The 23,629-nt window shown below is 43.1% G+C and overlaps 1 protein-coding gene across 7 annotated transcripts in view; it reads left to right on the top strand.

Moving 5' to 3' along the window:
- The window catches only part of LOC306658813 (neuropeptide Y receptor type 4-2-like), a 28,372-nt gene extending 5,760 nt beyond the window's left edge, over window positions 1-22,612 (top strand). Inside the window, exons 1-3 of one of the 7 annotated variants that reach the window (XM_079136112.1) lie at window positions 5,648-6,043; window positions 11,385-12,576; window positions 22,079-22,612. In XM_079136112.1, coding sequence (XP_078992238.1) covers window positions 11,445-12,572 — 1,128 coding nt within the window. In that variant the 5' untranslated portion in view covers window positions 5,648-6,043; window positions 11,385-11,444 and the 3' untranslated portion in view covers window positions 12,573-12,576; window positions 22,079-22,612. The other 6 variants (XM_079136113.1, XM_079136116.1, XM_079136115.1 and 3 more) reach the window with 6 other exon arrangements.
- The last annotated feature ends 1,017 nt before the right edge of the window (window positions 22,613-23,629 follow it).

The raw sequence follows: 23,629 nt of genomic DNA, 5'->3' as shown, positions 1-23,629 counted from the left end.
AGTCAAATTTATAGGAAAAACAATTCATATTTCGACTGATATCTTGACCCATGCCCTAAATCCAGAAGGGCTTGGAATAATATATACCAAATCCAGGAAAAAAAGGTGGCAACAAGATTGCTATATCCAGCAAAATTATCCTTCAGAATTGAATATGAAATGAAAACCTTCCATGAAAAAAAGAAACTAAAAGAATGTATAACCACTAAGTCTGCATTACAAAACATACACAATGAAATATTTCATGCAGAAGAAATGAAAAATAAAAATAAAAATCAGCATAGGGATGAATTTCACTAGAATTTATTCAATTAGAGAGTCAAGTTGATTTAAACTTTAGAAATAAAAAAAATGACAGAAAGTAAAGATCATCACCCTGTAGCAATATTGAATTAAATGATGTATATACTTCAATCAAAAAACACAGATTGGCAAATTGATTGAAAAACAGGACTCAATTGTATGTTGTTTATAAGAGACTCACCTTGTAGACAAAGACATTCACAGACTTAAGGTGAAAGGATGGAAAAAGATACACCATGCAAATAAAAACAAAGAAAGCAGGGTAGCTGCTCTCATATCAGACAAAGTATATTCAGGCCAAAATTAATCAGAAGAGACAAAGATCACTTCCATACTGGTTAAGGGAATAATCCAACAGCAAGATATAAATACTTATGCCTCAAATAATGGTGCATCTATGTACATAAAATAAACCCTTCTCAAGAGAAAGAATAAAATAGACCACATTACAATAATACTGAATGATTTGAATACACATCTCTCATGGTTAAATAGATCATCCAGACATAACTAAGTAAAGACTCTTCAGAAATGAAAAATATTATTAATCAAATTGACCTAACAGATATCTATAGAACATTTCATCAACTGACAACTGAATTTACTCTCTTCTCAGCAGCACATATTCTCTATAATAGATGATATATTAGGACACAAAGACAATTTTAACAAATATAAAAAATGGATAAAATTTCATGCATTATATCAGATCACAATGAAATAAAATTAGAAATAAATGACAAGATTAAAAAAAAATTCCAGTAATGAGATTAAATCATTTTTAAGTGGGGAATGAATCACAGAAGAAATCAGGGGAGAAATTTAAAAAAATTCTTAGAAACAAATGAGGATAGAGATACAATATATCAAAATCTCTGGGACAATATGAATTCAGTTCAAAGAAGAAAGTTTATAGCACCGAGTTCCTACATTAAAATAAATAGAGGGTAGGGAATGTAGTTCAGTAGGCAGAGTGCTTATCTTGCAAGCACAAGGCCCTGGGTTCAATTCCCAGCACCAATAAATAAATAAATATCAAATAAATTATCCAATGCTACAACTCAAGGTCCTTGGAAAAGAAGAAGAAACTAGTACCAAAATAAGTAGGCGACAGGAAGTAATTAAAATCATCACTGAAATTAATGAAAGTGAGAATAAAAAAGTACAAAGGATCAATGAAACAACGTGTTTGTTCTTCAGAAAGATAAACAAGATTGATAAACCCTTAGCCAAAGTAATCAAAAGAAAAAGAGAAGAACCTAGAGATGAAAAGGAGATATCACTTCAGACAAAAAGGAAACCCAGAGAATCATTAGACACTATTTTGAAAATTTATACTCTGATAAACTAGAAAATCTCAAAGATGTTGACAGATTCCTATAAACTTATGACCTACTCACATTGAATTATGAGGGGAAAAAAAAAAAACTTCAGCAGACCACTATCAAGCAATGAAATTAAAGCAGCTTTTAAAAGGCTTACAAAAAATAAAATCCAGGATCAGATGGATTCTAAGCCAAACTCTACCTGATGATGTTTTTAATTGTAGATGGACACAATACCTTTATTTTATTTATTTTTAAGTGGTGCTGAAGATTGAACCTGTACTGAGGATTGAACCCAGTGCTTCACGCATGCTAGGTGAGCGCTTTACCACTGAGCTACAAGCCCAGCCCATCTACAAGACCTTTAAAGAAGAACTAGGGTCAATACTCTTCAAAGTGATCCACAAAATAAGGAGGGAACATTTCCAAATTCATTCTATGAAACTAGAATTGGAGATCTTTGCCAATTGCTCCTCCAGCAGGGAATTAATATCCAGAATGTATAAAGAATTCAAAAAACTTAATGCCACCCCAAATAACCCAATTAATAAATGGGCCAAAGATATAAAGAGACACTTCTCAAAAAAAGAAATACAAATGGCTAATAAACACACACACACACAAAAATGTTCATCATCTACAGCAATCAGGGAAATGCAAATCAAAACCACTCCAGTCAGAACTGTGAACATCAAGAATACAAATAATAAATACTGTTGAGAATGTGGGGGGAAAGGTACACTCATATATTGTTGGAGGGATTGTAAATTAATAAATCACTCTGGAAGGCAGTATAGAGATACCTCAAAAAACTAGGACTGTAACCATCATATGACCCAGCTATCCCACTCCCCAGTATGTATCTAAAAGATCTAAAATTAGCATACTATGGTGATACAACAATATCAATGTTTATAGCAGCACAATAACAATAGCCAAAGCATATAATCAGCCCTAGTGCCCATCAACAGATGAATGGATAAAGAAAATGTGGTCTGTATACACAATGGAGTTTTACTCAACCATAAAGAAGAATGAAACTATGATATTTTCTTGTAAATGGATGGAACTGGAAAACATCATATGAATGAAATAAGCCAGACCCCAAGAGTTCAGTGTCAAATATTTTCTCTCATATGTGAAGTTAGGCCAAAGGAAGGAAAGGAAGGCAGGCAGGCAGGCAGGTAGGGAGGGAAATCCCATGAAAACAGAAGAGAGATCAGTAGAATAGAGGGAAGGGATTGAGGGGGAGGGAAGAGGGAGAAGTGATGGAATAAATCTGGTCTAAACGTTCCTGTGTACATATATCAATATACATATATGCTGACTTTCACTTTTATGTATATCAGTAACACACTAAAGAAAAAATATATTAATAAACAGAAGATCAGAAGAGAAGAAAAGGGAATGGAAGAAGGGAGGAGGGAAGAGAAAGGGAAAGTACTGGGAATGAATTGAAGCAAATTATATCCATGTACATACAGTTATGTCAAAGTGAACCCCAATATTATATATACCCTATAATGAACTAATTTAAAAAAGAATAAGCAGGGAGTGGGGGTGAAGAGACATTTCACAGAGAGCTAGGTCTCCAAGAATGAACAGAAGTTCCCCATCTGGAAAATGAGCTTAGTGAGCCACATCTGCAAACCTGGACACTTGCCACTCAGTGATATCCCTAAGCATGAGGAGTTTAAGTACAGAACGTCTCTGGGGAAGGCAGCAATAGAACAGCAGAACAGATTAAGGAAAAATAGGCTCAAACTGATTTTAGCTCACCATGGCTGAACTCACAGGGCCTCTTACGACCTTGTGGAACTAATCCAGGTGAGAGGCATGGGTTATAATGTGCACTGGAGAAGGTTCAAACTAGAAATAATGGAGATTGTACATTAGAACACGGTAGGAAGGGGAGTGGTAGCCCAAGGAGGGGACTCAGACACAACTCTGACAGTGACTGTGCTAAGAGAGATTTCTCATTTCATTTCTCCTAACAACCAACCCCACAGTGGATTTAAGTATTAGCTCCAGTTTATAAATCGAAATTTGAGGTTCAGTGAGATGATTTCGAGTCCCAGCTTGTGAAGATGCCCCATATTTGCTCTCAGAGGGAGCAGGCCTGACTCCAAATCCTAAGACACTTCTAGCAAGGAGAGTACTCAGGGCCTACCCCTCTCCTACTGAACACAGACCTTGCTAGATGGAGAGGTCAAAGAGAGGTCATGGATCATGAAAATTCTTCACTAGCAGCAGAGGGTCACACATAGCTGAGATATTAATGCTCCAAAGTGACTCAGTTGGAAAAGTCCTGAGGGATGGGAAGGGAGGACCATCACCAAGTTGTTAAGGAGGGTCAATCTCAATTTCCAGAAAGTCAAAGAAGCCAGAAATTTTTATGGCAAAAGGAAAATCCTACCCAGCCCCTTCCCCAGTGACTGTGAAATGCATTCTGGCCCACAGAGCTCCATAGACTGGGTTTCTAGCCCTGAACACCAAAGAGTGAAGAAGGCTGGCTCTCTGTTTCTCACTCCTTGTCTCTGCTTTCTTGGAGAGCTTCAGGGGCTTTAGAAGACTGGTTGCCAGGCTCTGATACCACTAGAGGGTGCTGTTTCCTTTCTCAGCTGAGACAGAGGGTCTAGCAGCCAACATGAGGCATGCTGGTTTCACCAAGAATGTCTGCAACCAGGAGATGCATACCCCTCAGGGGCAGTATGATTCTGGAGAAGGAGCTTCAATTTGGGGTCAAATGCCAGCTCTGCTTCTTCCTGGTGCTGGAGCCCTTTGCTGTTTTCTCCGACCTCTCACCTCCTCAGCAGTTCTCTGACCCCCCTGAAACTCAGGCAATTATTCTCAGAGTGTCCATGTGGCAGCCTGCCTTCAATGGTTCACCAGCAAAGCCTCAGAGGCAATAGGCAGCCCAGGCCATTCACAGCCACCCCACAAGGAGGTGGTGACAGTGTCAGTTAATGCCTGCACAGAGGACAGGTGTTCTTGGAGTCCAGTGGTTATTGGACAGGATATATTCTCAGTTTACACTTCTGTAAGTCACAATTACAGGCATCGTCTGTTAAATGTATTCCTCCCTACCTTTGTCAGAAGCTGCACTGTGTGTGGATCTGGGCTGAGCTCCTGGGACAGAGACAGCAATGGTGCCACCACCCACAACTCCAGGGGCAGCCATAGAAGGTTTTATGGGGAGTTGTACACGTCCAGTATTCAGGAGATGCACTGGAAGTAGATCTTACCCTCACAAGGTCCTCTGAGCACCCACGTGATTGTTAAATGTGTGTCTTGGGAGGAAACAGTGTTAGTGTATTCAAAATAGGAGCAGCCTTTGTAAGTAATGCTGTTCTATTTCATTTGAGTTCTGTCACCTGGTTCCAAAGGAGAAAAGGAGGCATTCTCATTTAATCCTCACTCCCACAACCTTGGAGTCCTTTCCAGGATCTACAAGGCCCCTGGTTGTTCTACTTGCTGCTCTGGAAGTTCGTCTCCTTGCCTGCTGACTGACATTGTGCAGCCACACTGCCCTCCCATGGGCTTCAGTGGGCTCCATGCCTCTGGCCGACCACAAAGGGCAAAATCTGTGCTCTCCGCCTGGTCCTTGTGTTTAAAGTGGACCCATTTCCCTACAGCATCCCACTCCCTGGAATAACTTATTTGTGTACTTGTCTCTTGTTTATCTTCTCCTCCATGATGACACAAGCACAGGGATTATGTCCAAGCAAGAGATTCAGGCTCTAGGAAGTCTGCGGCTAAAATTTCGGAACGAGTTTATGAAAGGCACATCTTCTTATGCCCATTTCATGGATGGGGAAATCAAGGTTCACAAGGAGAAGGAGTACGTGTGCTAGAAGCCATGCAGTTCCAGTCTGTTGGCATGAAGGGCTGGGTGGGTCCTGCCAGCACCGTTTGGCGTGCAGGGCTGCAGTCCTGGAGCTTGAGGTTCGCTGTGGGTGCGGCTCCGGGAGACCGCTGAGAGTTCACGTGGGCGGGCGCTGGCGGCGGCGGCGGTGGCAGCGCGGTCCGGCCGCTGCAGTGCCGGCGGGCTGTGGCTAAGCTGGAGGCAAGGAGGTTAAGCTCCGCACTTGGACAGCGCTTTGGCCCCTGGAGAAGGTGTACTATGAGCCCCAGGGCCACGTATCCTGTGGGTACAGGGACCGCAGCGCAGCAGGGCGGGGCGGACCATGCGGGCATTGAGTCTCTTAGAAGCAGAGTTTGCTGCTCGCCTTTGCCCCTCCTGCACTGGGGCTGGGCTTCAGGTGGGCTTCCTAGAGCCTGAGGCTCAGAGCTGTACAACCCGGTAGGGGGAGCCATCCTGCCCTGCTGTGGACCTGGGTCCCAGAAGTGCTTCAGTCTCCTTGCCTGAGACCTGGATGTCCGGGTACCTGGAACTCTGACTGCCAAAAGAAGAGGTAAGGAGTACACCTGAAGTGCCTGGTCATTAGGGGATAGTAGCTGTTTGCTGAGATTGCAGGAAACAAGACAAACCTCCTCCTCCATTCTTACCTCCCTCGGAGACTAACATTGTTTTGTTCATTAGTTTTCCACCTCTGTTTGGGAAGACAGGCTACATTGCATTTCTCTGGGTAAGTGGGGTTGCAACTTTTCCCATGTTGTCTTCAGAGCTGCCTGGGAACTAAATTCACAGCATTTTGTTGACCTTGCAATATAATCTGCCTCCCCTCCCAGAATTGCCATCCCTTAAGGTGTGTCAGGACTTCCTGAGGCTCTTTGGTCCCCGATGGTCAGGGCCACCCCAGCTGCCCTGGGGAGTGTATGTGATCACCTGGAGGAGATGCCAGAGTTGAAGGTACAGACTGGAGGTAGCATGAGGAAGGAAGGAAGAACAGTTGGGAACTTTGAAGACACAGATAGTGGTGCTCTCATTACCCTTTATTCCTGTGTTTCTCCCCCTGGCAGCTGTACTCTTTGACTCTACCATGTGCAGGAGGCCTTCCAGGATCCAAAGTGCTGGGAGGGAGACACCTCTTTCTAAGGACGTTATTACATTAGAGACTGATGGGGAAGAACCAGGGACTGGAGAAGGCTGTGCTTTCTTTGGCGCCCCCTGGTGGACACTCCCCGCTAGTGTACTGGGACTCTAAGCCAGCGTGTGGGGACTACTGGGCAATGGACTTTTGGCATGCTGCCATTCTCTCCCTGACCAACAGAGGCCCTGGGGCTTCAGGAATACTTTCACTCTGGGTTGAGGCACATGGCAGTTCCTTCAGGTGCTCACTTGGGTTCTGAGCTCCATGAGTGGATGAGATGTTCATCTCCAATTGTGCCCTGCCACTTTCATGAATCAGTTTGTCTCTTGCTTTGGTACAAACTCCCCTTTCCTCCTTTAAAATCTCTCTATATTTAGAAAGGAGAAAAGGGAGCCAGAGATTTCAGAATCAAACTGACCAGGGTTCCAGCTTCAGCTCTGTTCCTTATGAATTGTGGGACAACAGCCAGGACTCTTCATTTCACTGAGCTACAGCGTCCTGTTTTTTAACATGGGATTGATCTTAGATGGAACCAGGTGAATTTATTAACTTTATACATGCTCAAACATGGTCATATACTGGCAATTTTATAAAAAGGCTTCATTATAGGTCTGTGGTGTGAACTAGCATGCAGTGGGATGGCAAGTGAGAGCTGATGTCTCCTCTGCTCTTGGTCTCCTGGGAAAGCTCAAGACTTCCAGGGTGAAGAGAGCCCCTCCCTCTTTGTGGTCTCTTTTCCAAGATGGGGAATAGGTTTGCGTGGTTGCTCTCCAGCTCATTCTAGGGGTGCTGAGGTCTCTTAGGTAGGGTTGGTGGAATAGTGGGGAAGGGAACTAACATTTGATCAGCACCTACTATGTGCCAGGTTGCTCTGGTTCCAAAATGAGGAACTATACTCCCTGGCAGGTGGCTAATGAAGCTCCTGAACAGGGGCTTGTCCATCCAATTATACTCATTTGCTCAAAGAACCAAGATGGAGACTGGAACCAAAAGAGTGCCAGGAGTGGGGGCCCAAGTCCTATATGTTCCCATCAATCTCTTCATCTTCTGGCCTGGGAGGGAGCCAGACCACTCTGCAACATGGGTGTTACTTACCTTTCACACTGTACAGCTGAGGAAACTGAGACGAGGAAAGTTTAAGTGACCCTCACATAGGTACCCTCTCATAGATGGCAGAGCTGGGATTTGAACCCAACTCAACCATGTATGCTGCTGGCATCGAGGATCATTGGGCAGTATGCTGCTCTTTTTTCACATAGCTAGATGTTTGTAACTATGTTATAGAGGATATTGTTCTTGACTCCAGAGGCCCTGAGGTGACCTGAGAATGAGGTCTATAGCCCCTTCTTTGGTGTAAAGGCCCCAGCTGCCAGGTGATCCACTCCCTATAGTCAAATGGTCTCACTCTGGTCATTCCTAACCTTAGATTCTTTAGTTCCAATTGCTGAATCTGGAGCTGTGCCATGATAGCTTCCTACAAGGCCCTGGGTGCACCTGGATTCCTCCTCCTTCCTTATCTGGTTCTTTTGAGGCAACTCCCTCATGCATCACCTCATCTCCCAGCACATTCTCTGAAAAGTCAGCTGTCTTGCTAACCTGAGGTTCAAGGATTTGAATTGCTGCTGCCTTGGCCCTGGAGTGTGTTTCTGGAAATCTGCAATCCCTGTGTACATAGGGCCCCTCCAAGCATAAATTTGTGGCGTCTGCTCCAGGATGGCTCTTCCCAGCCTCTCGAGCTCTAGGGAAAGAGGCAAGGACCAACAGATAGTTTCACTTTTCTGACCCCACAGTCTTTTGCATCCTGCTTTACTGCTCTCTCAAACCCTCTGTCCTGTCTCTAGAAGCAGATAAAAGGGCTTAATGGCTGCGTTGTGGTATTGGAATGGTGTGTCCTGGCCTACTTGTGAATTGCAAGTTAACTCTCCATCAGTTCTCTGAAAAAGGAGCTGCGAGCCATGCTGACTCCCAATGCTGCCTTCTTCAGAGCTCTTCTTCTGTCATAGCCTTCTCCACCACCCTTTTCTGTGCATTCAAATAACCTTTCTGGAATGCATTTGGCTTGCTGTCACCCTTTCAGTGGCTTACCTAGCATCCCTCTTACTTAGCATTCTATCTCTCCAGCCTCATCTTTTGCTACTCCCTTCCTCCCAACCTGGCTCCAGTTATTTTGAACTGCTCCCCAGAGGCTCTCCTCTTTTCTGCTGTTGCACATGCTGTCCTCTGCACCTTGAATTCTCTCCTCCTTTTTGTCTATTTGAATGGGTGACTTGCCTGCAGTCTTTGAGCCCAAGATCAAAGACACTTCTCTCATCTCCCTGCTCTCTGCTCCTTCTCTCATCTCCTAATTCAGAGGCACCCCATACATACTGGTTTTGACAATAGCAATTTGGCCTTGAGGTCCATCTGCATTCCTAGAAGTCAGTTTCTGTGGTCTGGTATGGCCATGGCTATATGAGTCATCTTTGCAGCCCTTGTTTCTAGACTAAGGCTTGGCACATGTAATTTAGTAGATGAATGAATGAAGCAGTGATTATTTTCTGATCCTTCCCTGCCCCTGCCTAGTAACTCCCCTCTGATCATGCTACAGCTGGTGGTTTGGATTTGCTGGCGTTGCCCCTCACTAGCTCTGCTCTGTCTAATGGTCAGCCAGATCCTTGGGTATTTGTCCCATTTGCTGCATCTGAGGCCAGTACATCAGTGGTAGCTGTGGCTTACTTCATGTATTTGATCATGTGTACTTTATTTTGTCATGTTTAACTCCACATGGCCCTTATGCTAGTAAATCATGGTGCTGACAAAACCATTCTGCTTCCTGAGATCTAGAGCCCAAATAACCAGACTGTAAGCTGTCAGGAAAATTCCTGGTTTGACCTTGTAAATGATTCACTTATATAAATCAAACAAGGCTTATTTCTGTAAGTCAAATGTACATTGAATGGCATTTATGGCAACTGACAAATAGCTACTGATCTCTGGGTAATTCAGCCTTACTCTGTAAGAATTACCTTTAGGGCTGGGGAGATAGCTCAGTTGGTAGAGTGCTCGCCTCGCAAGCACAAAGCCCTGGGTTCAATCCCCAGCACTGTAAAAAAAAAAGATTTACCTTTAACTTGGAACTTGATCATGAAGAAGATTAGCTATGTTCAAAACTAGGCATAACTGATATGTGGGAAGTATTGAACATCTCAAATAGAATGTTCTGCTATGAATAGTGTTTGTCAAAATAGGGCCTGGCAATCACGGGCATCAGAATCCTTTGGGACACTTGTTAAAATACAGATTCCTGGGCCCCATCTCAGACTCACCTAATTACATTCTAGGGTAAGGGGTCCTGGAACCTGTACTTTCAGTATGCCCTGGAGTAATTTTGATGTTTAATGAAGGTTGAAAACTGTGAGCCTGTGGGACTAATGATAACTGGAAAACCTGTGAACCCATGTGGTAAATTGTATATGATACATATTGTGATAAGATGGGTGACTTTACATGTCAGAATGTCCATCATTCTGACAGGCTCTGGAGTACAAGTCCCAACTCAATCTTGGCAGAGGTCCCTTTGCTGAGGAGGCCCCAGGGAGAATCAACAGCCTGTGGTAAGGCATGGAAGTGTGGAACAACTGGTGTATTTAGGAAATGCAAACTGCATCAGGTGACTTGAGATACACATGGTGAGGGCTCCAGGGAGAGTGATGGGCAGCCCATGTCCTTGGCCAGGACTGTGTGCACATATGGTGGCAGCAGAAAGAAGGTGGTGTGCTGTGAGCTAGTCTTTGCATACCTGAAAGTCATCACCTTTGCCAAGTGTCACCTGAGGAATGAGACTGTCAGGTCAGGTAGGGACTGAGACCAGGAGGGTGCATTTTATGTTGACTTCCAAGGAGTGATTCTGTCCTAAAGGGTATGAGGTGACATGAGAGACTTACATACTTATTGTGAGCGGCAACATTTATTGCTGTCTCCATTTGGATAAAGTGCAACAAAGGGTAGAATTCAGTCCCTGAACAATTCTGCCTCTGAATTCTGGATACAATTCTCTAACTGGTATTCTAATTCAAAAGAGTATCTGCAGCATTAACAAACATTGCACAGCTTTATCACGAATAGAATGAAATGACTATCTGTTTTACAGTCTTCAACACATAATGCTGGCATCTAATCACAACTAAAGTCTAATTGCACTTGCCAAATGTGTTCCTTGTGGAAATTTTTTTAAAGATAAAATTCTGTCTGTTTTTCTTCTGTTTGTGTGATGCTATTTTACAGCTAAGAGATTAGTAACTTTCCAATTTCAGAAAAACTTGTATAATGATCATTAAATTAAAACAAATAAAGTTGTGCCTTTTGACTTAAAAAAAGAAACAGACTTGATTCCTAAGGTCAAAGGGAATGTGTGGAACAAATTCTGTCATCAGACAGACCTTGGTTTGTATCTGGGACCCATTACTGTGTGAGTAAGTTGCCTCGCTTCTCTGCATCTTAGATTCCTCGCCAATAAAATGGGTTGATATCCACCTTTCAGAATAAACTAGCTAACATATACAAAATGCAACACATGATTCTCAACATGCAAAAGCACTTCCTACACAGTAATGTTTATTAGATGCCATTCTGTTCCCTTGAGCCTTAGGTGATAGCTCCTGTTGTCCCAAGATAATACCCTTGGAATGAAGGCAGCCAAGAACCTTCTCCCTGGCCCCAACTCCTTCCTGGATTCCATCTGGAGGCATGATCACTGAGTCCCTTTTGTCTATTGGCCTTGCAGGTATCACGTGTGAATTTGGCCCCTTAGTTCAAGAGATCCTGGAATCTTCTCACATTCACCATGAACACCTCTCGCTTCCTGGCCTTGGTCTTCCCAGGATCCTCACTGGGTAAAAACACAAGTAAATTTGATGGTGTCCTATACAACTTCTCTGACCACTGCCAGGATTCTGTGAACCTGATGGCTATCATCATCACCTTCTACAGCATTGAGACCATCGTGGGGGTCCTAGGAAACCTCTGCCTAATATGTGTGGCCATGAAGCAAAAAGAGAAGAACAATGTTACCAACCTTCTAATTGCCAATCTGGCCTTCTCTGACTTCCTCATGTGCCTCATTTGCCAGCCACTCACTGTCATCTACACCATCATGGACTACTGGATCTTTGGAAAGGCCCTTTGCAAGATGTCAGCTTTCATCCAGTGTATGTCTGTGACAGTCTCCATCCTCTCGCTTGTTCTTGTGGCACTAGAGAGGCATCAGCTCATTATCAACCCAATGGGCTGGAAACCCAGCATCTCCCAGGCTTACTTGGGAATTGTGGTTATCTGGCTCATTGCTTGCTTGCTTTCCCTGCCTTTCCTTACTAACAGCATCCTGGAGAACATCTTCCACAAGAACCACTCCAAGGCTTTGGATTTTCTGGTGGACAAGGTGGTCTGTACTGAATCCTGGCCCCTGGATGACCATCGAATTATCTATACCACCTTCTTGCTACTTTTTCAGTACTGCATGCCCCTGGGCTTTATTCTGATCTGCTATGTGCGCATCTACCAGCGCCTGCAGAGGCAGGGTCGTGTATTCCGCAAGGGCACCTACAGCTGGCAAGCAGGGCAGATGAAAAGAGTCAACTGGATGCTCATGGCAATGGTGGCTGCCTTTGCATTATTCTGGTTGCCCTTCCATGTATTCAATACCCTGGAGGACTGGCATCATGAAGTCATCCCTGTCTGTCACAGCAACCTTATCTTCTTGGTGTGCCACCTGTTCGCTATGGCCTCTACCTGTGTCAACCCTTTCATTTATGGTTTTCTCAATACCAACTTCAAGAAGGAGGTCAAGGCCCTAGTGCTGTCTTGCCAACAGAGTGCCCCCTTAGAGGAGTCTGAGCATCTGCCCCTGTCGACAGTACACACAGAAGTCTCCAAAGGGTCTCTAAGGCTGAGTGGCAGGTCCAACCCCATTTAACCAGGTTCTGGACTTCTCTTGGCCACGTTACTTGCCAGGCCTTTCTATTTAGCTAAGTGCACATGCTGCAGGCTTGAGGGGGCATCCCATCAATCCTGGATTTCAGATCCCAGATAGTCTGTCAAGAGCCTATTTTTACATCGTGTGCATTGTGAAGTATGACATTCAGATGGTTCATCTATTTGTTTTTGGGAGAATTCTGAATCCAAATTCTACAGGTCACAGTGAACCTTGTGACTTGAACTGCAGGATGCCAGAGCCGGAGATGTCTGGTTATGACAGGAAGGGTTTATTATAACTCAGCACCAGATGCCTGGCCTGAGAAACCTTGAGGTCACTGCAGTGAGGGAAGTAGCACTTGGAGATAGAGCTCTGACCTTTCATCAACCCTTTCCCTCTGAGAGAGATGATGTTTGTGCAGATGTGCTTTGCAATTGGTAAGAATTCCATAGATGCAAGGCAGTGGAATTACTGCTGTAGCATTAGCACATCCAGCTGAATCCAGCTGAATAGGACGGATCCTGGCAGTCATAAGTCCTCATGGCCCTCTGCAGAAGGAGTTCCACTGTTCACAACCTACTCCATTCTTTTTCTCTTTCACTACATTTGCTACTTTATATGGACATTAGTTTGCAAGTATCTCTCTTTGATGAGATTGTCAGAACCTTGCTAACGACATTTGTATTGCCATAGAGCTCATATCCTCAATGCCTAGAACAGGCGCTGACATAGGGAGAGGGCTCCAGAAAAGTTTGCCATTATAGATCAATGGTAAAGGTGCCACTTGCCACTTGCTGCTGAGTGTTAGATCACAGGCAATTGCTCCATGCTCTGGTCCAGCATGGAAAGGGGTCAGGTCTCAGGCTACTACACCCACAGTCTCTCACTTGCCCTACCTGACTTCACAAGGAAGCAGGACATAAACTCTGTAGCCCTTCCTTGTGCTGACCCACTACAGAGGCCTACAGTCCTTAAGCCTATGTCTAGAGCCTCCTTCATCCATTCCTTGACCACTGAGAAAAGTTGCCCTAGGCCATGGTTCTTTCAAAGTGTTCCCAGGACTTTAGCATCCCATTGGCCTTTAGCAGAAGTAGGGTCAGGGATTCCTGAGTCTCACTTAATAAAGCACTGACTGGCAAGAGCAGGGGAGATGGAGAAAACAAGTATGAATATCTCCCTCAAGGAGGTCAAGGTTCAGTTCCCTTGATTCTGAACCAGATTCAATGATTGTGTGTGTACCCACAGCCTGTTCTTACATAAAAGGACATATCAAGATTGTTCCTGGGCCACCTAGGATGGGATGTCCCAACCTGACTCTTCCTACTTAAACCTAACCAAATGGACTTGCCTGAATACACCATGGTTTCATGAGGCTGGGTGTACAGTGTCAGGGCCCTCAAGAATTCTCACTGTGAGAAGACCAGCATTGGCCCAACATACATGATCTATCAAAGGGTCAGGCAGTAGTGGACCGAGCAGTCACATGGTGTCCTTGGTCCTGGGCTCTGCAAGAACCTGTGCAACTGACTCTTGAGACAAGTGGTCTTTGAGTCATCTGTTTCCTTCCTGAAACTTTTTGTCTTGTCTCCACTTTAGTCACATCTCCCATTCAGTTCTTTTTTTAACCTTTATCCTGGATTTTGAGGTGATATCTTGAGCCATTCTTGGACACAGCTTGTGTTGTCCTCTGGTGCAATCTGCTGCTGACTGTTTCATGTGACCATCTGTCAGAAAAGCCTAGACACTGGCATCCATCCTGGCAAGATGTCATTTTTCAAGCTCTCCAAAGAATTGAGGGACACAGCCCTCTCCAGATACCATAGAAGTACCTGAGTTGATTTCTCTTTATCAATCTCAATGATGCCAAAATGCTTGGGGACAAAAAATGCTTTAGGGTATTGGCACACTTGGAGACAGGGGCACCAGACTGAGTATCTGAAGGTGCTTGGTATTAGGAATTGGGTGGTGGGTGGAAACCTCACTGAACATCTTCTCTGCTCCTCTTCCCTTGCTTAGTGTGTGGCACAGCCCACCTGGATGGCTGTTTCCTGTTCCTGGTTCCTAATAATTCCCAGTTGCTTGGATACGGTAGACACTTGGTACTCAAAGTATGGTCAGAAGACTATCAGCCTCTCCCTTAATCAGAGCCTGTCAGATATGTCAAATTCTTGTTGCCATTCCAGACCTACTAAATAAGAATACACATTTTATCAAGATTTTTGGCTTAATTTCATGCACATTAAAGTTAAGATGTTTTGCTCTAGAAACAGATTAACGTGAAACCTAGGGTTACTGGGTGAGTACCTGCAAACACCTACTCTGGAATTTGGAGTACAGCTGTGAAATCTTTGTTTCAGACATGTGTCTTTAAACCTGTTATTACTGCAAAGGTGACTCAATTTTGGTTGTTTATGTCATCTCTGGCTGCATGTGAATGTGCTGTTTGTGAAGCCTTTTCATTCCTTACCAAATGTGTATTTGTGTAGTTACATTCAAAGGAAATGTGCCCATTTGTATTCTGCTGTTTCACCTAAAAATGTATCAACAGTTTTCCATCTTGCTAGGTACCATTTTTGAAGTTTGGAAATTGCATCTGTGAAGGTTAATACCTCTCACCATCTCTCTTTAGCTCCAGAAGGGACCCTTGCCAAGTGTAGTGGGAGTTTACCTTCCTATAGAGGAGCATCATGGTTGGGATTGGATACTCAAACACCCACAAAGACTGCCTGAGAACCCTCAGAGTGCAACACCTTTCAGAATCCTGGTTGTGAAAGTTAAAATCTGCCTAACTCTAGCCCTTCCTTTTTAAAGAAGTGTTATTGACTTGATTTTTTTCCTTTAGAAAATAATCACATTCTTGAAAATATGCAGTATATACAAAAATAAAGTTTTTTAAAAAGGAAATCATCAGTAGTTCCACCATCCAATGATAATCACTATTTACATTTTGAATATTCATTTTTTAAAGTTTGTATACGTATAATTATGTATGCATGTCTTTTTTAAAATATGATTGAGCTCATATTGTGCATATATTGACATTCATAAATAATTTTTAAAAATATTTTGTCTTTTTTTCACCTTTAAAAAGTTTCAGTTGTTCATTTATTAAGTAAATACATCAGGTGCCATGCTAGCTGCTGTAGATACAGTGGTAAATAAAATAGACATTGTCCATGTTCTCTGGAGCTTAGAGCCCATTGACTAGATGTATCTTATTATGTCCTTGATCATCAACCATTATGCCAGATGGAGAGGTTTCTAGACGTACTGCATGTAGTTCTGTGATCAACATCTATATAGAGAATGTTATCTGCATTTGGAATGATTTCCTTAGGGGTGATTTACAGAAGTGGAATTAATAGGCTAAAAGACATAGAAATTTTCAAGGCTTTTGATTTCTGAAGGGGCTGGAACAATTTCCGTTCCCTGACTAGTGTTAGTTTCATTGTTACCCTGGCAACTGTTGAGGATTTCCATTGGCTAAAGCTACCTGTCCTGAATTACCTAGACTGGGATGTCACATTTCCTGTCCCCAGGCTCCACCAGGCACTGTGGGCACTGAGTTTCCCAAGGCCAGCTCATGTCCCTCTGTGGTCTAACTACCATTTAAACAGGGATACTTGAACATGAAAGGAACACTATTAATAACCACCCTGGGAGGACTGGCAAAACCATCCCAGGAAACTGAAGTTTGAGGTCATCCTACTGTAGATAAACTTAATCTCTTTACATACATTGAAAGTTCATTGTCTGGCCCCACCTACCTTTACAGGTTTTTGTTTTAATATATACCTACCCTATCACAGGGTCTAATCACAGTGAACTTGCAGTTCCTCTGCATATCTGGGCTCTTTTCTTTCTGTACAGTTTTTCCTGCCATTTCTACCTCCTCACTCCACCGTACCCTCAATCTTCTACCAAGTCTGTAATGTCCCCCTCACCTATATATGTTGCTATAAATCCTACTGCACCTTCAAAAAACAAATCCAATTGCACCATTCATTACTGCATTCATCCAAAAAAATATTTAGTGATAGCTTATTATGTGTCAGGCACATGGTAGATAAGACTGAAGAGATTCTACTTTTCATGGAACCTTAATTCATATAGTGCAATTGTAATAACTGGTTCTAGGGATGGGCACAGAGTTCTGTGCTGGAGAGTTACCCTGTTACGTGTTCAAAAGAAACATCCACCATCCCACAGATCTCCAAGCTCCTTGAGAGCAAAGCCCAAGAGGACCATCAAACATCCCTATGGCCTATTATATGCCCTTGGATAGAGCAGGCTCTCAACCAACATTTGTCAAATGAATAATTAATTTCAAAGAAGCTTATTTATTTAATCTGAAGAGAATTTTCTAACAATTAGTTCAGGATTCTCCATGACTATGTAGGACCAATCAATGATGAACCTGCATTTCCACTGATCTTTGAGAAACCCCAGCCCAGGTAGGCTGCCCTTCACCTATCTTCTGGGGTTTGAGGAGAGTGCTTGGGAGCATGGCTGTGTAACCATGGCCTGGAAGTTCCTCCTTGTTTAAATGTCACCACTTACTTAAAACCCATTCCCTCCAACTCTGAAAACAGTTTATCAGGGTAATTGTATGCCCAGCCAAAGCTCTTAAAATACATATGCTTTCATTCATAAAGCTCTGAATGAGGCATTTGATAAGTCATTCTTCTGACTGCCAAGGAAATCAGGCTGAAAATAGGGCACATTTTCAGAACAAAGAGCTCCAGCTCACTGATGAAAACCCTGAGATACCATATCTCCCTTAATAGGGAGTCTGCTTAGTGGTGGCCAGCTGCCTGTGCCATCTTGTAAATGTCATGTGTAGTCCCTTCTTGGTTTTGTGTGGGAGGTTGTCTACTTGGGCTTTCCTAAAGAGAAGGCTTCTTTTAAGTACCTTTTGTTTTTTGAACTGACCATCTCTTCAACCTTCATACCTTCAGCTGTGGGAGATTGTATCTTAACTCTTCACAACAGGTGTCAGCTGTGAGCACTGGTCTCTTCCCCCAGGTTCCTCGGCACTGTCAGGGTGTGCTGCCCTGTGTCAGTGGGGCCTCAGCCACTGGGGTTTCTCACTGATATATTTAACTATTCACAGTAATGGCCTATTCCAACTTTTGTCTAGTATATAACTTTAAAAGAAATTTAAAATGCAAGAGGGAAAGAGAGAGTTTCTAGAGCAAGATATGAATAACCTGGATATGAAGTGAGATACACTAATCCTTCATTATTCTCCCTGTATCCCAATATCCTGCTTATTTGGAAAATTGCTCCATTCCACCATCTTGATTCTTGACTTTCCAGAAACTGTGCTCATGGTCCACATTTTCATCTCTCTGGAGAAACAAACATAAATAATATTCTCTTTGTATTTAAAACTTCTCCTTTCCTTGAGTTGATACTTAAGACAACCCAGTGGAACTCCCACTTAACTTGAGGGTGAAGGATTGCTGTGCAGTCTCACCTCCCAAGAGATTTTCTGTGCAAACTTGATATGCACTCATTTAACTTTTCCTAAGTCTTTTTGATCTTTGGTTATAAAGGAGCTAGTGTGAACTCTCAAAAGAGTGCAGGCTTTGGACTTTGGAGTTAGATATGCCTGAAGTCTTAAAAGGTCTTTCTCATAATGTTTCTTTCTTTCCTTTTTTTTTTTTTTTTTTAACATTTGTATAATGATACAGTGTTAGACCTAAGCAGGAAGCCCTCTTAAAGGGTTCAGCCCCCAAATTGTGATAATTTAGGTCTCTAGAATTCAAGGAATGGAATGGTTGGACAATGAAAGTGTGAGATGGTGGGGAAGAAACAAGCAGTTCTTGAGTCACAGGGAACTTTCTTGTGGTTTGGACATATTCTTTTTAAGGACAGGCCAATTTCCCATGAAGACACATATGGTCACCAATTCTCCATGAACTGAAATTTTCATGACTTCCACAACTGCAAATGAATTAACTTTTTATTCAATTCCAGTTTGAAATGATAAAGAAAAGCCTCCAAATGGCCAGGTTTCAAAAGCTGAATTTTTAATGGAGGCAAAGGAGAAGTAGGGTTTTACAAAAGCATGGCAACCTTTTCTCATGTCAAGTGGTCTGAGGGTATGGTGGGGGAAGAGATTGTTTCCACGAGGAGGCTGAAATTTGGCAGTAATAACACAGAGTTCATGGGCAACTGAACACAGAGTTCAGTAATAACACAGAGTTCATGAGAGGGTTAAACAAGGTAGTATCTTTATAGCATGGGACCTCTTATTCATGGTAAACGGATAAACCATTTGTCCGGGCCTAATAACAATAACAATAATGGGGTCTAGCCTGCTAAGCCCCTTATCACTCAGGAAGGAGAAACACCATCAGTTATTTCAAGAAAATTTCAAGCAAACACTTGTAAATTTGTTATAAAATTATTGTCTAGGTGACTGCAAAGATGTAAAGACAGAATAGTAAGTTGTCACAGAGGGATGAAACATGGGAAACAGCTTCCATGCTAAGGATAGGGAAAAAATGAGAAGAGGTTGGGCTCATTAAAATCGGGATCTAGGAGAAGGGGACTGAGTGTACTGGGGTCTTCAAGGACAGCACCTTGAGGCTGGCTCTGGAGGTCATGGAAAACTGCAAATGGGATCCCTGTGCAGCTGTGGGAAGGAGCCTCCACCTATGGAGGAAGGAGCTTCAACAGGTCCTACTCCCAAGGGAGGCAGCAGAGAGGGAGGGAAAAGCCCTACCTTTCTCCAGCCTCACAGTTTCCCTACAGTGCCCTGTATTGGTAGACTCCACAAGGGAGCAGCTGACCACACAGAAAGGGGTTTGTAGAGACTCAGTCCTCAATCATGAAGTGTGATTTCTAAAGGGTGTTTGTTTATGAAGAATAGTAGCTTACTTTCTGGCATGGTGCTACTCAAAGAAGACCTCTTTGAGCATTTTGCTCAAGGTCACAGAGCTGATGTGTGGTGCAGCCTTACATCCAAACCTTTAGTCTGTGGCCTACTCTCTGCTTGGCACCACATTAGGATTGCTGAAGATAATGCCTGGCACAAGGCTCAAGCAGAAGCTGGGTCATTCCATGTTTAGTGGAAGCTGGGATGTGCTACTTCTAGGTAAGTTTATCTCATATCTGGGGCACTTTACCAGATGAGGGTTCCAATATATTTCCTTGGGATGCTGGAATGCTCCAGAGTTTCTGGAGTCTCCTGGTGACTTTGGGAAAGGGAATATATTTCTCATCTGAATCTCTCCTCTTCAATTCTCAATCTTGTGATATATTCTGAACATGCTGGTATAGCACTTTTTAGGGTCCAGATTCTTCTGGTTTGTCCTATTCTTTGTTGTATGACTGGGGTTTGCCAAAAAGAAGCACTATCAGGCATTAACCTTCAGACTTCTTTGAGAGTATGTCTTTTAATTAACACAGTCTCTAGAGCTGTATGGTATGGTATAGCCTCTGGCCACATGTGTATGGCTACTGAGCACTTGAAATGTGATTCATCTAAATTGAGGTGTGTTAAGTACAAATTTTATAAATTTTACCACAAGTTTAAAGATAGCATCCTCCAAAAGAATGGGATTGTGTCACTTTTTTAAATGTGTTGAAGTGTAACATTTTAGATATATCAGGTTGAACTATAAAAACTAATGTCATTTTTCTATTTTACATTTAAAAAATAGATTATTTTTAGAGTAGCTTTAGGTTCCTAGCAAAATTGAGCTAAAAGTAGAAATATCCCACATCCCCCAACCCCCTCACACACAGCACCCCCCGCCCCATTACCAAGATCTCCCTCCAGAGCAGTGCCTTTGTTACAATCTTAATCACACATCATAATCATCCAAAGCCCATAGTTTATATTAGGGTTCAGTCCTGGCTGTGACTGAGTTTGGACAAAATATAATGATGTGTCCACCATTGCAGCATTATATAGAGTATTTTCATTGCCTTCAAATTCCTATGTGTTCCACCTGTTTATCCTCCTTCTTCCCAACCCTAGCCAAGCACTGCATGTAGTTGGAATTATACAGTAGGTAGCTTTCTCATACTGGCTTCCTCCAGTTAGTAATATGCACTTAAGTTCCCTCTTTGTCTTTTCAGGGCTTGATTCTTTAGTATTGAATAATATTGCATCTTTGGGATCTACTGAAGTTTGTCACTCACATACTGAAGAACATCTTCCTTGCTACCAAGTTTTGACAATTATGAATAAAGCTGCTATAAATATCCACATGCAGGTTTTTGTGTGGATGTGAACTTTCAACTTCTTTGGGTAAAAATCAAGAAGAAATGTTGCTGGATTATACTGTAAGAGTATTTTTAGTTTGGAAGAAACTTCCAAACTTTCTCCCAAAGTGTCAGTGCCATTTTGCATTGCCACCAGCAGAGGATGAGAGTTCCTCTTGTTCCATGTCCTTACCAGCATTAGGAATTTTCACTGTTCTGAATTTTGATCATTGTAGTAGATGTGAAGCCATTGTTTGACATTCCTTAACAATGTTTGGTGTGGAGCATCTTTTCATGTATCTATTTGCCCCTGTACATCTTCTTTGGTGAGGTGTCTATTCAAGTCTTTTGCCCATTTTTAAAATGGATTTGTTTTCTTATTGTTGAGTTTTCAAGTTCTTGGTATATTTTGGAGAAGAGTCCTTTATCACTTGTGTCTCCCGGATATATTTTTTCCCAGTCTGTGTTTTGCTTCTTATTCTTGTCATCTTTTTGTTCTTTAAATGTGGTACTAGATGATTTCTGATTACACTGTGACTTGTGTCCCATTCTTTGGACCGTGCTGCTGTGAAGCCACTCACTATCCATGTGGTATGAAGTGAACAAGGGAGCCCTTTAAGCTTTCAGCATGTTGTCCCCTCATCTCTAATCTCAAGCAGCTGGGTCTTTACCACCTATGAGACCAGGGAGTCCATGGCTGTGGGCAGGGCCAACAGTCCTGAAACCTAGTCTTAGGGAGAGGTATATGCAGCTGGTGCACTTCAACCTCATTATTCATTGGCCCTTCCTCTGTACCTGGTGTCACTGAGACCCCTTGCAAATGGACTGGTCCAAAACAACTTCAGTGTATGATGAGGAGTTTAATCACAGAGCCAGAACATTGGTGAAGAGCCATTCTCCATGAGGGTGTATGAAAGGATATATTTAGGTCTTAACCAGGTAAACAGGCTAGGAAAAGTCAGAGGACACACATGAGCAATGGTGGGGTAGGGGGTGCACCTGACAAGTGTAAGAACCTAAAATGAATGGATCTGGTGCATTTGGGGATGTGAAGGTGGCTGAGAGTGAACCCAAATGGAGACATGAGATGTGGTGTGTAAGTTCTTCCATCTCAGGTTAAGCAGTTTGACTCTGTTATATAGGTGAGGAGAGGGCTCCAGGGGATTACTGCAGGGAATGCCATGATTAGCTTTGAAGTTTGGGAAGCTGCCTTTGGCTGCAGTGAGAAGGAGCAGAGTGATAACTAAAGTGTTCAATTGATTCCTGGTTTCCTTTTTTCTCTGCAGGTTGGCCTCAGGGAGAAGTTCATCTCCTGCAGAATTCTATGGATGCTTGCTCTAGCTAAAATCAGTCCTGGTAGGACACAGCTGGGACCCAGGCCCTTGACCACATCAGAGCATGGCTGCTGTTCCTTGACTATGTGAACTGAGCTGGAGAAATGAGGCAGATAACCAGATTGTTACACACCTCATTGTAACTGGATTCCAAGTCCTGGTCCCACCTGATGAGAGGCTCTGCTTCTTTGACCATTACAAGCCCAGAATCACTTTCCTGGAGTCTGACCTCAGCCCAGCTTAGTCTCTGTACACTGCCCTGGAATGGGTCAACATAGTTGTTCCTGAGCTTATCTCTATGGGTTTCTGCCAATAAACCCTGCTCCAGCAGGCAGTGTGAAAGTTGTCAAGCAATTTTTCCTTGTTTATGTAAGGAGTTTTGGGGCCTACCACCATTTCCACGAAGTTTTGCTTTAGTTTGCTAAGGGGAGGCCACTCTCATCCACAAGCATAGAGTCCTGTTGAATGCAGGAATCTGGAAGAGGATGAACTATTATAGGGAATCCTGATGAGGCTGCATCCTCCTACTCCTTCCTTCACTGTCGGCATTTCAGAATCAAGCAAAGACCCTTGATGACAGAATCTGTGCCAGTACCAACAGGTGGAATACCCAGTTTACAGTTGAAGGTCCATGATTTTTCGTAAGGTCATAGTCTCATTTTAGTGAGCACCATCCTGATTTTTCTGATGGTTCAATTAGTTAATTTATTCATTAATGTTAATGCTAATCATTGCATGTCAGAGCTGCTCGATTGACTGTTAAAAGCCAGATAACAGCTTCATTGTTTCCAAATAGTACTGAACACTTACTGGCACATGGTACTAAATAATGAGCCATAAAAATACAAAATGTTGAGGAAAAAATGCGTAATGTTCAGTGACCCACATCATGGTATTGCCAGCCTGCCACTGGGTCCTGCAGTTGGGCCTGGGTCCAGCCATGCATTCTGTGCCTGTATCAGAATGTCAGTGTTGAGCCTTCCCAGGCAGCTTCTTTAGGGAACTCTTGGCCTCCTCCTCCCTCCTGCTTTGCCTGAGCTGGCCTAGAGCTCAGGACTGGGCAGTGTCAAAGTGTCTAAGCCTTGGGGAAGTGACACATCCAAAGCACATGAGGATTCCTTCTTTATGGAGAGTTTATCCCATAATTCATGGCCTCACAGTGCCCTAGTCTCCCAGCATCCTCAAAGAGATCTGCATTCCTTCTCACTCTTCAGTCTTTGTCATTGCAGCCTGCAACCTCAGTGAGGCACCATATTAAAAACCCATCCCATGACTTTGTCAATGCCCTTCAAAACCAAGTCCCTGCAAAGTATTCTATACTCACAGCCACCACTCTCCCTTGTCCTTTATTTCTCAAGTGGTGGCATTTTGACTTCTATAGCTGCTGAAATGACATGGTCATCAACACACAGTTTGGGTCCTTGCCCTCCTTGAACTTTGCAGCATTTCCTTCTTGACATCACCTCCTGAAATTCCCTTTTACATTAGCTTCACAACATGACT

The sequence above is a fragment of the Sciurus vulgaris genome (genome assembly GCF_902686455.1).
Source record: "Sciurus vulgaris genome assembly, chromosome: 4".
Classification (NCBI taxonomy): Eukaryota; Metazoa; Chordata; class Mammalia; order Rodentia; family Sciuridae; genus Sciurus; species Sciurus vulgaris.
Note: the sequence above shows the minus strand (reverse complement) of the source record. Positions and strands in the feature narration are given on the sequence as shown.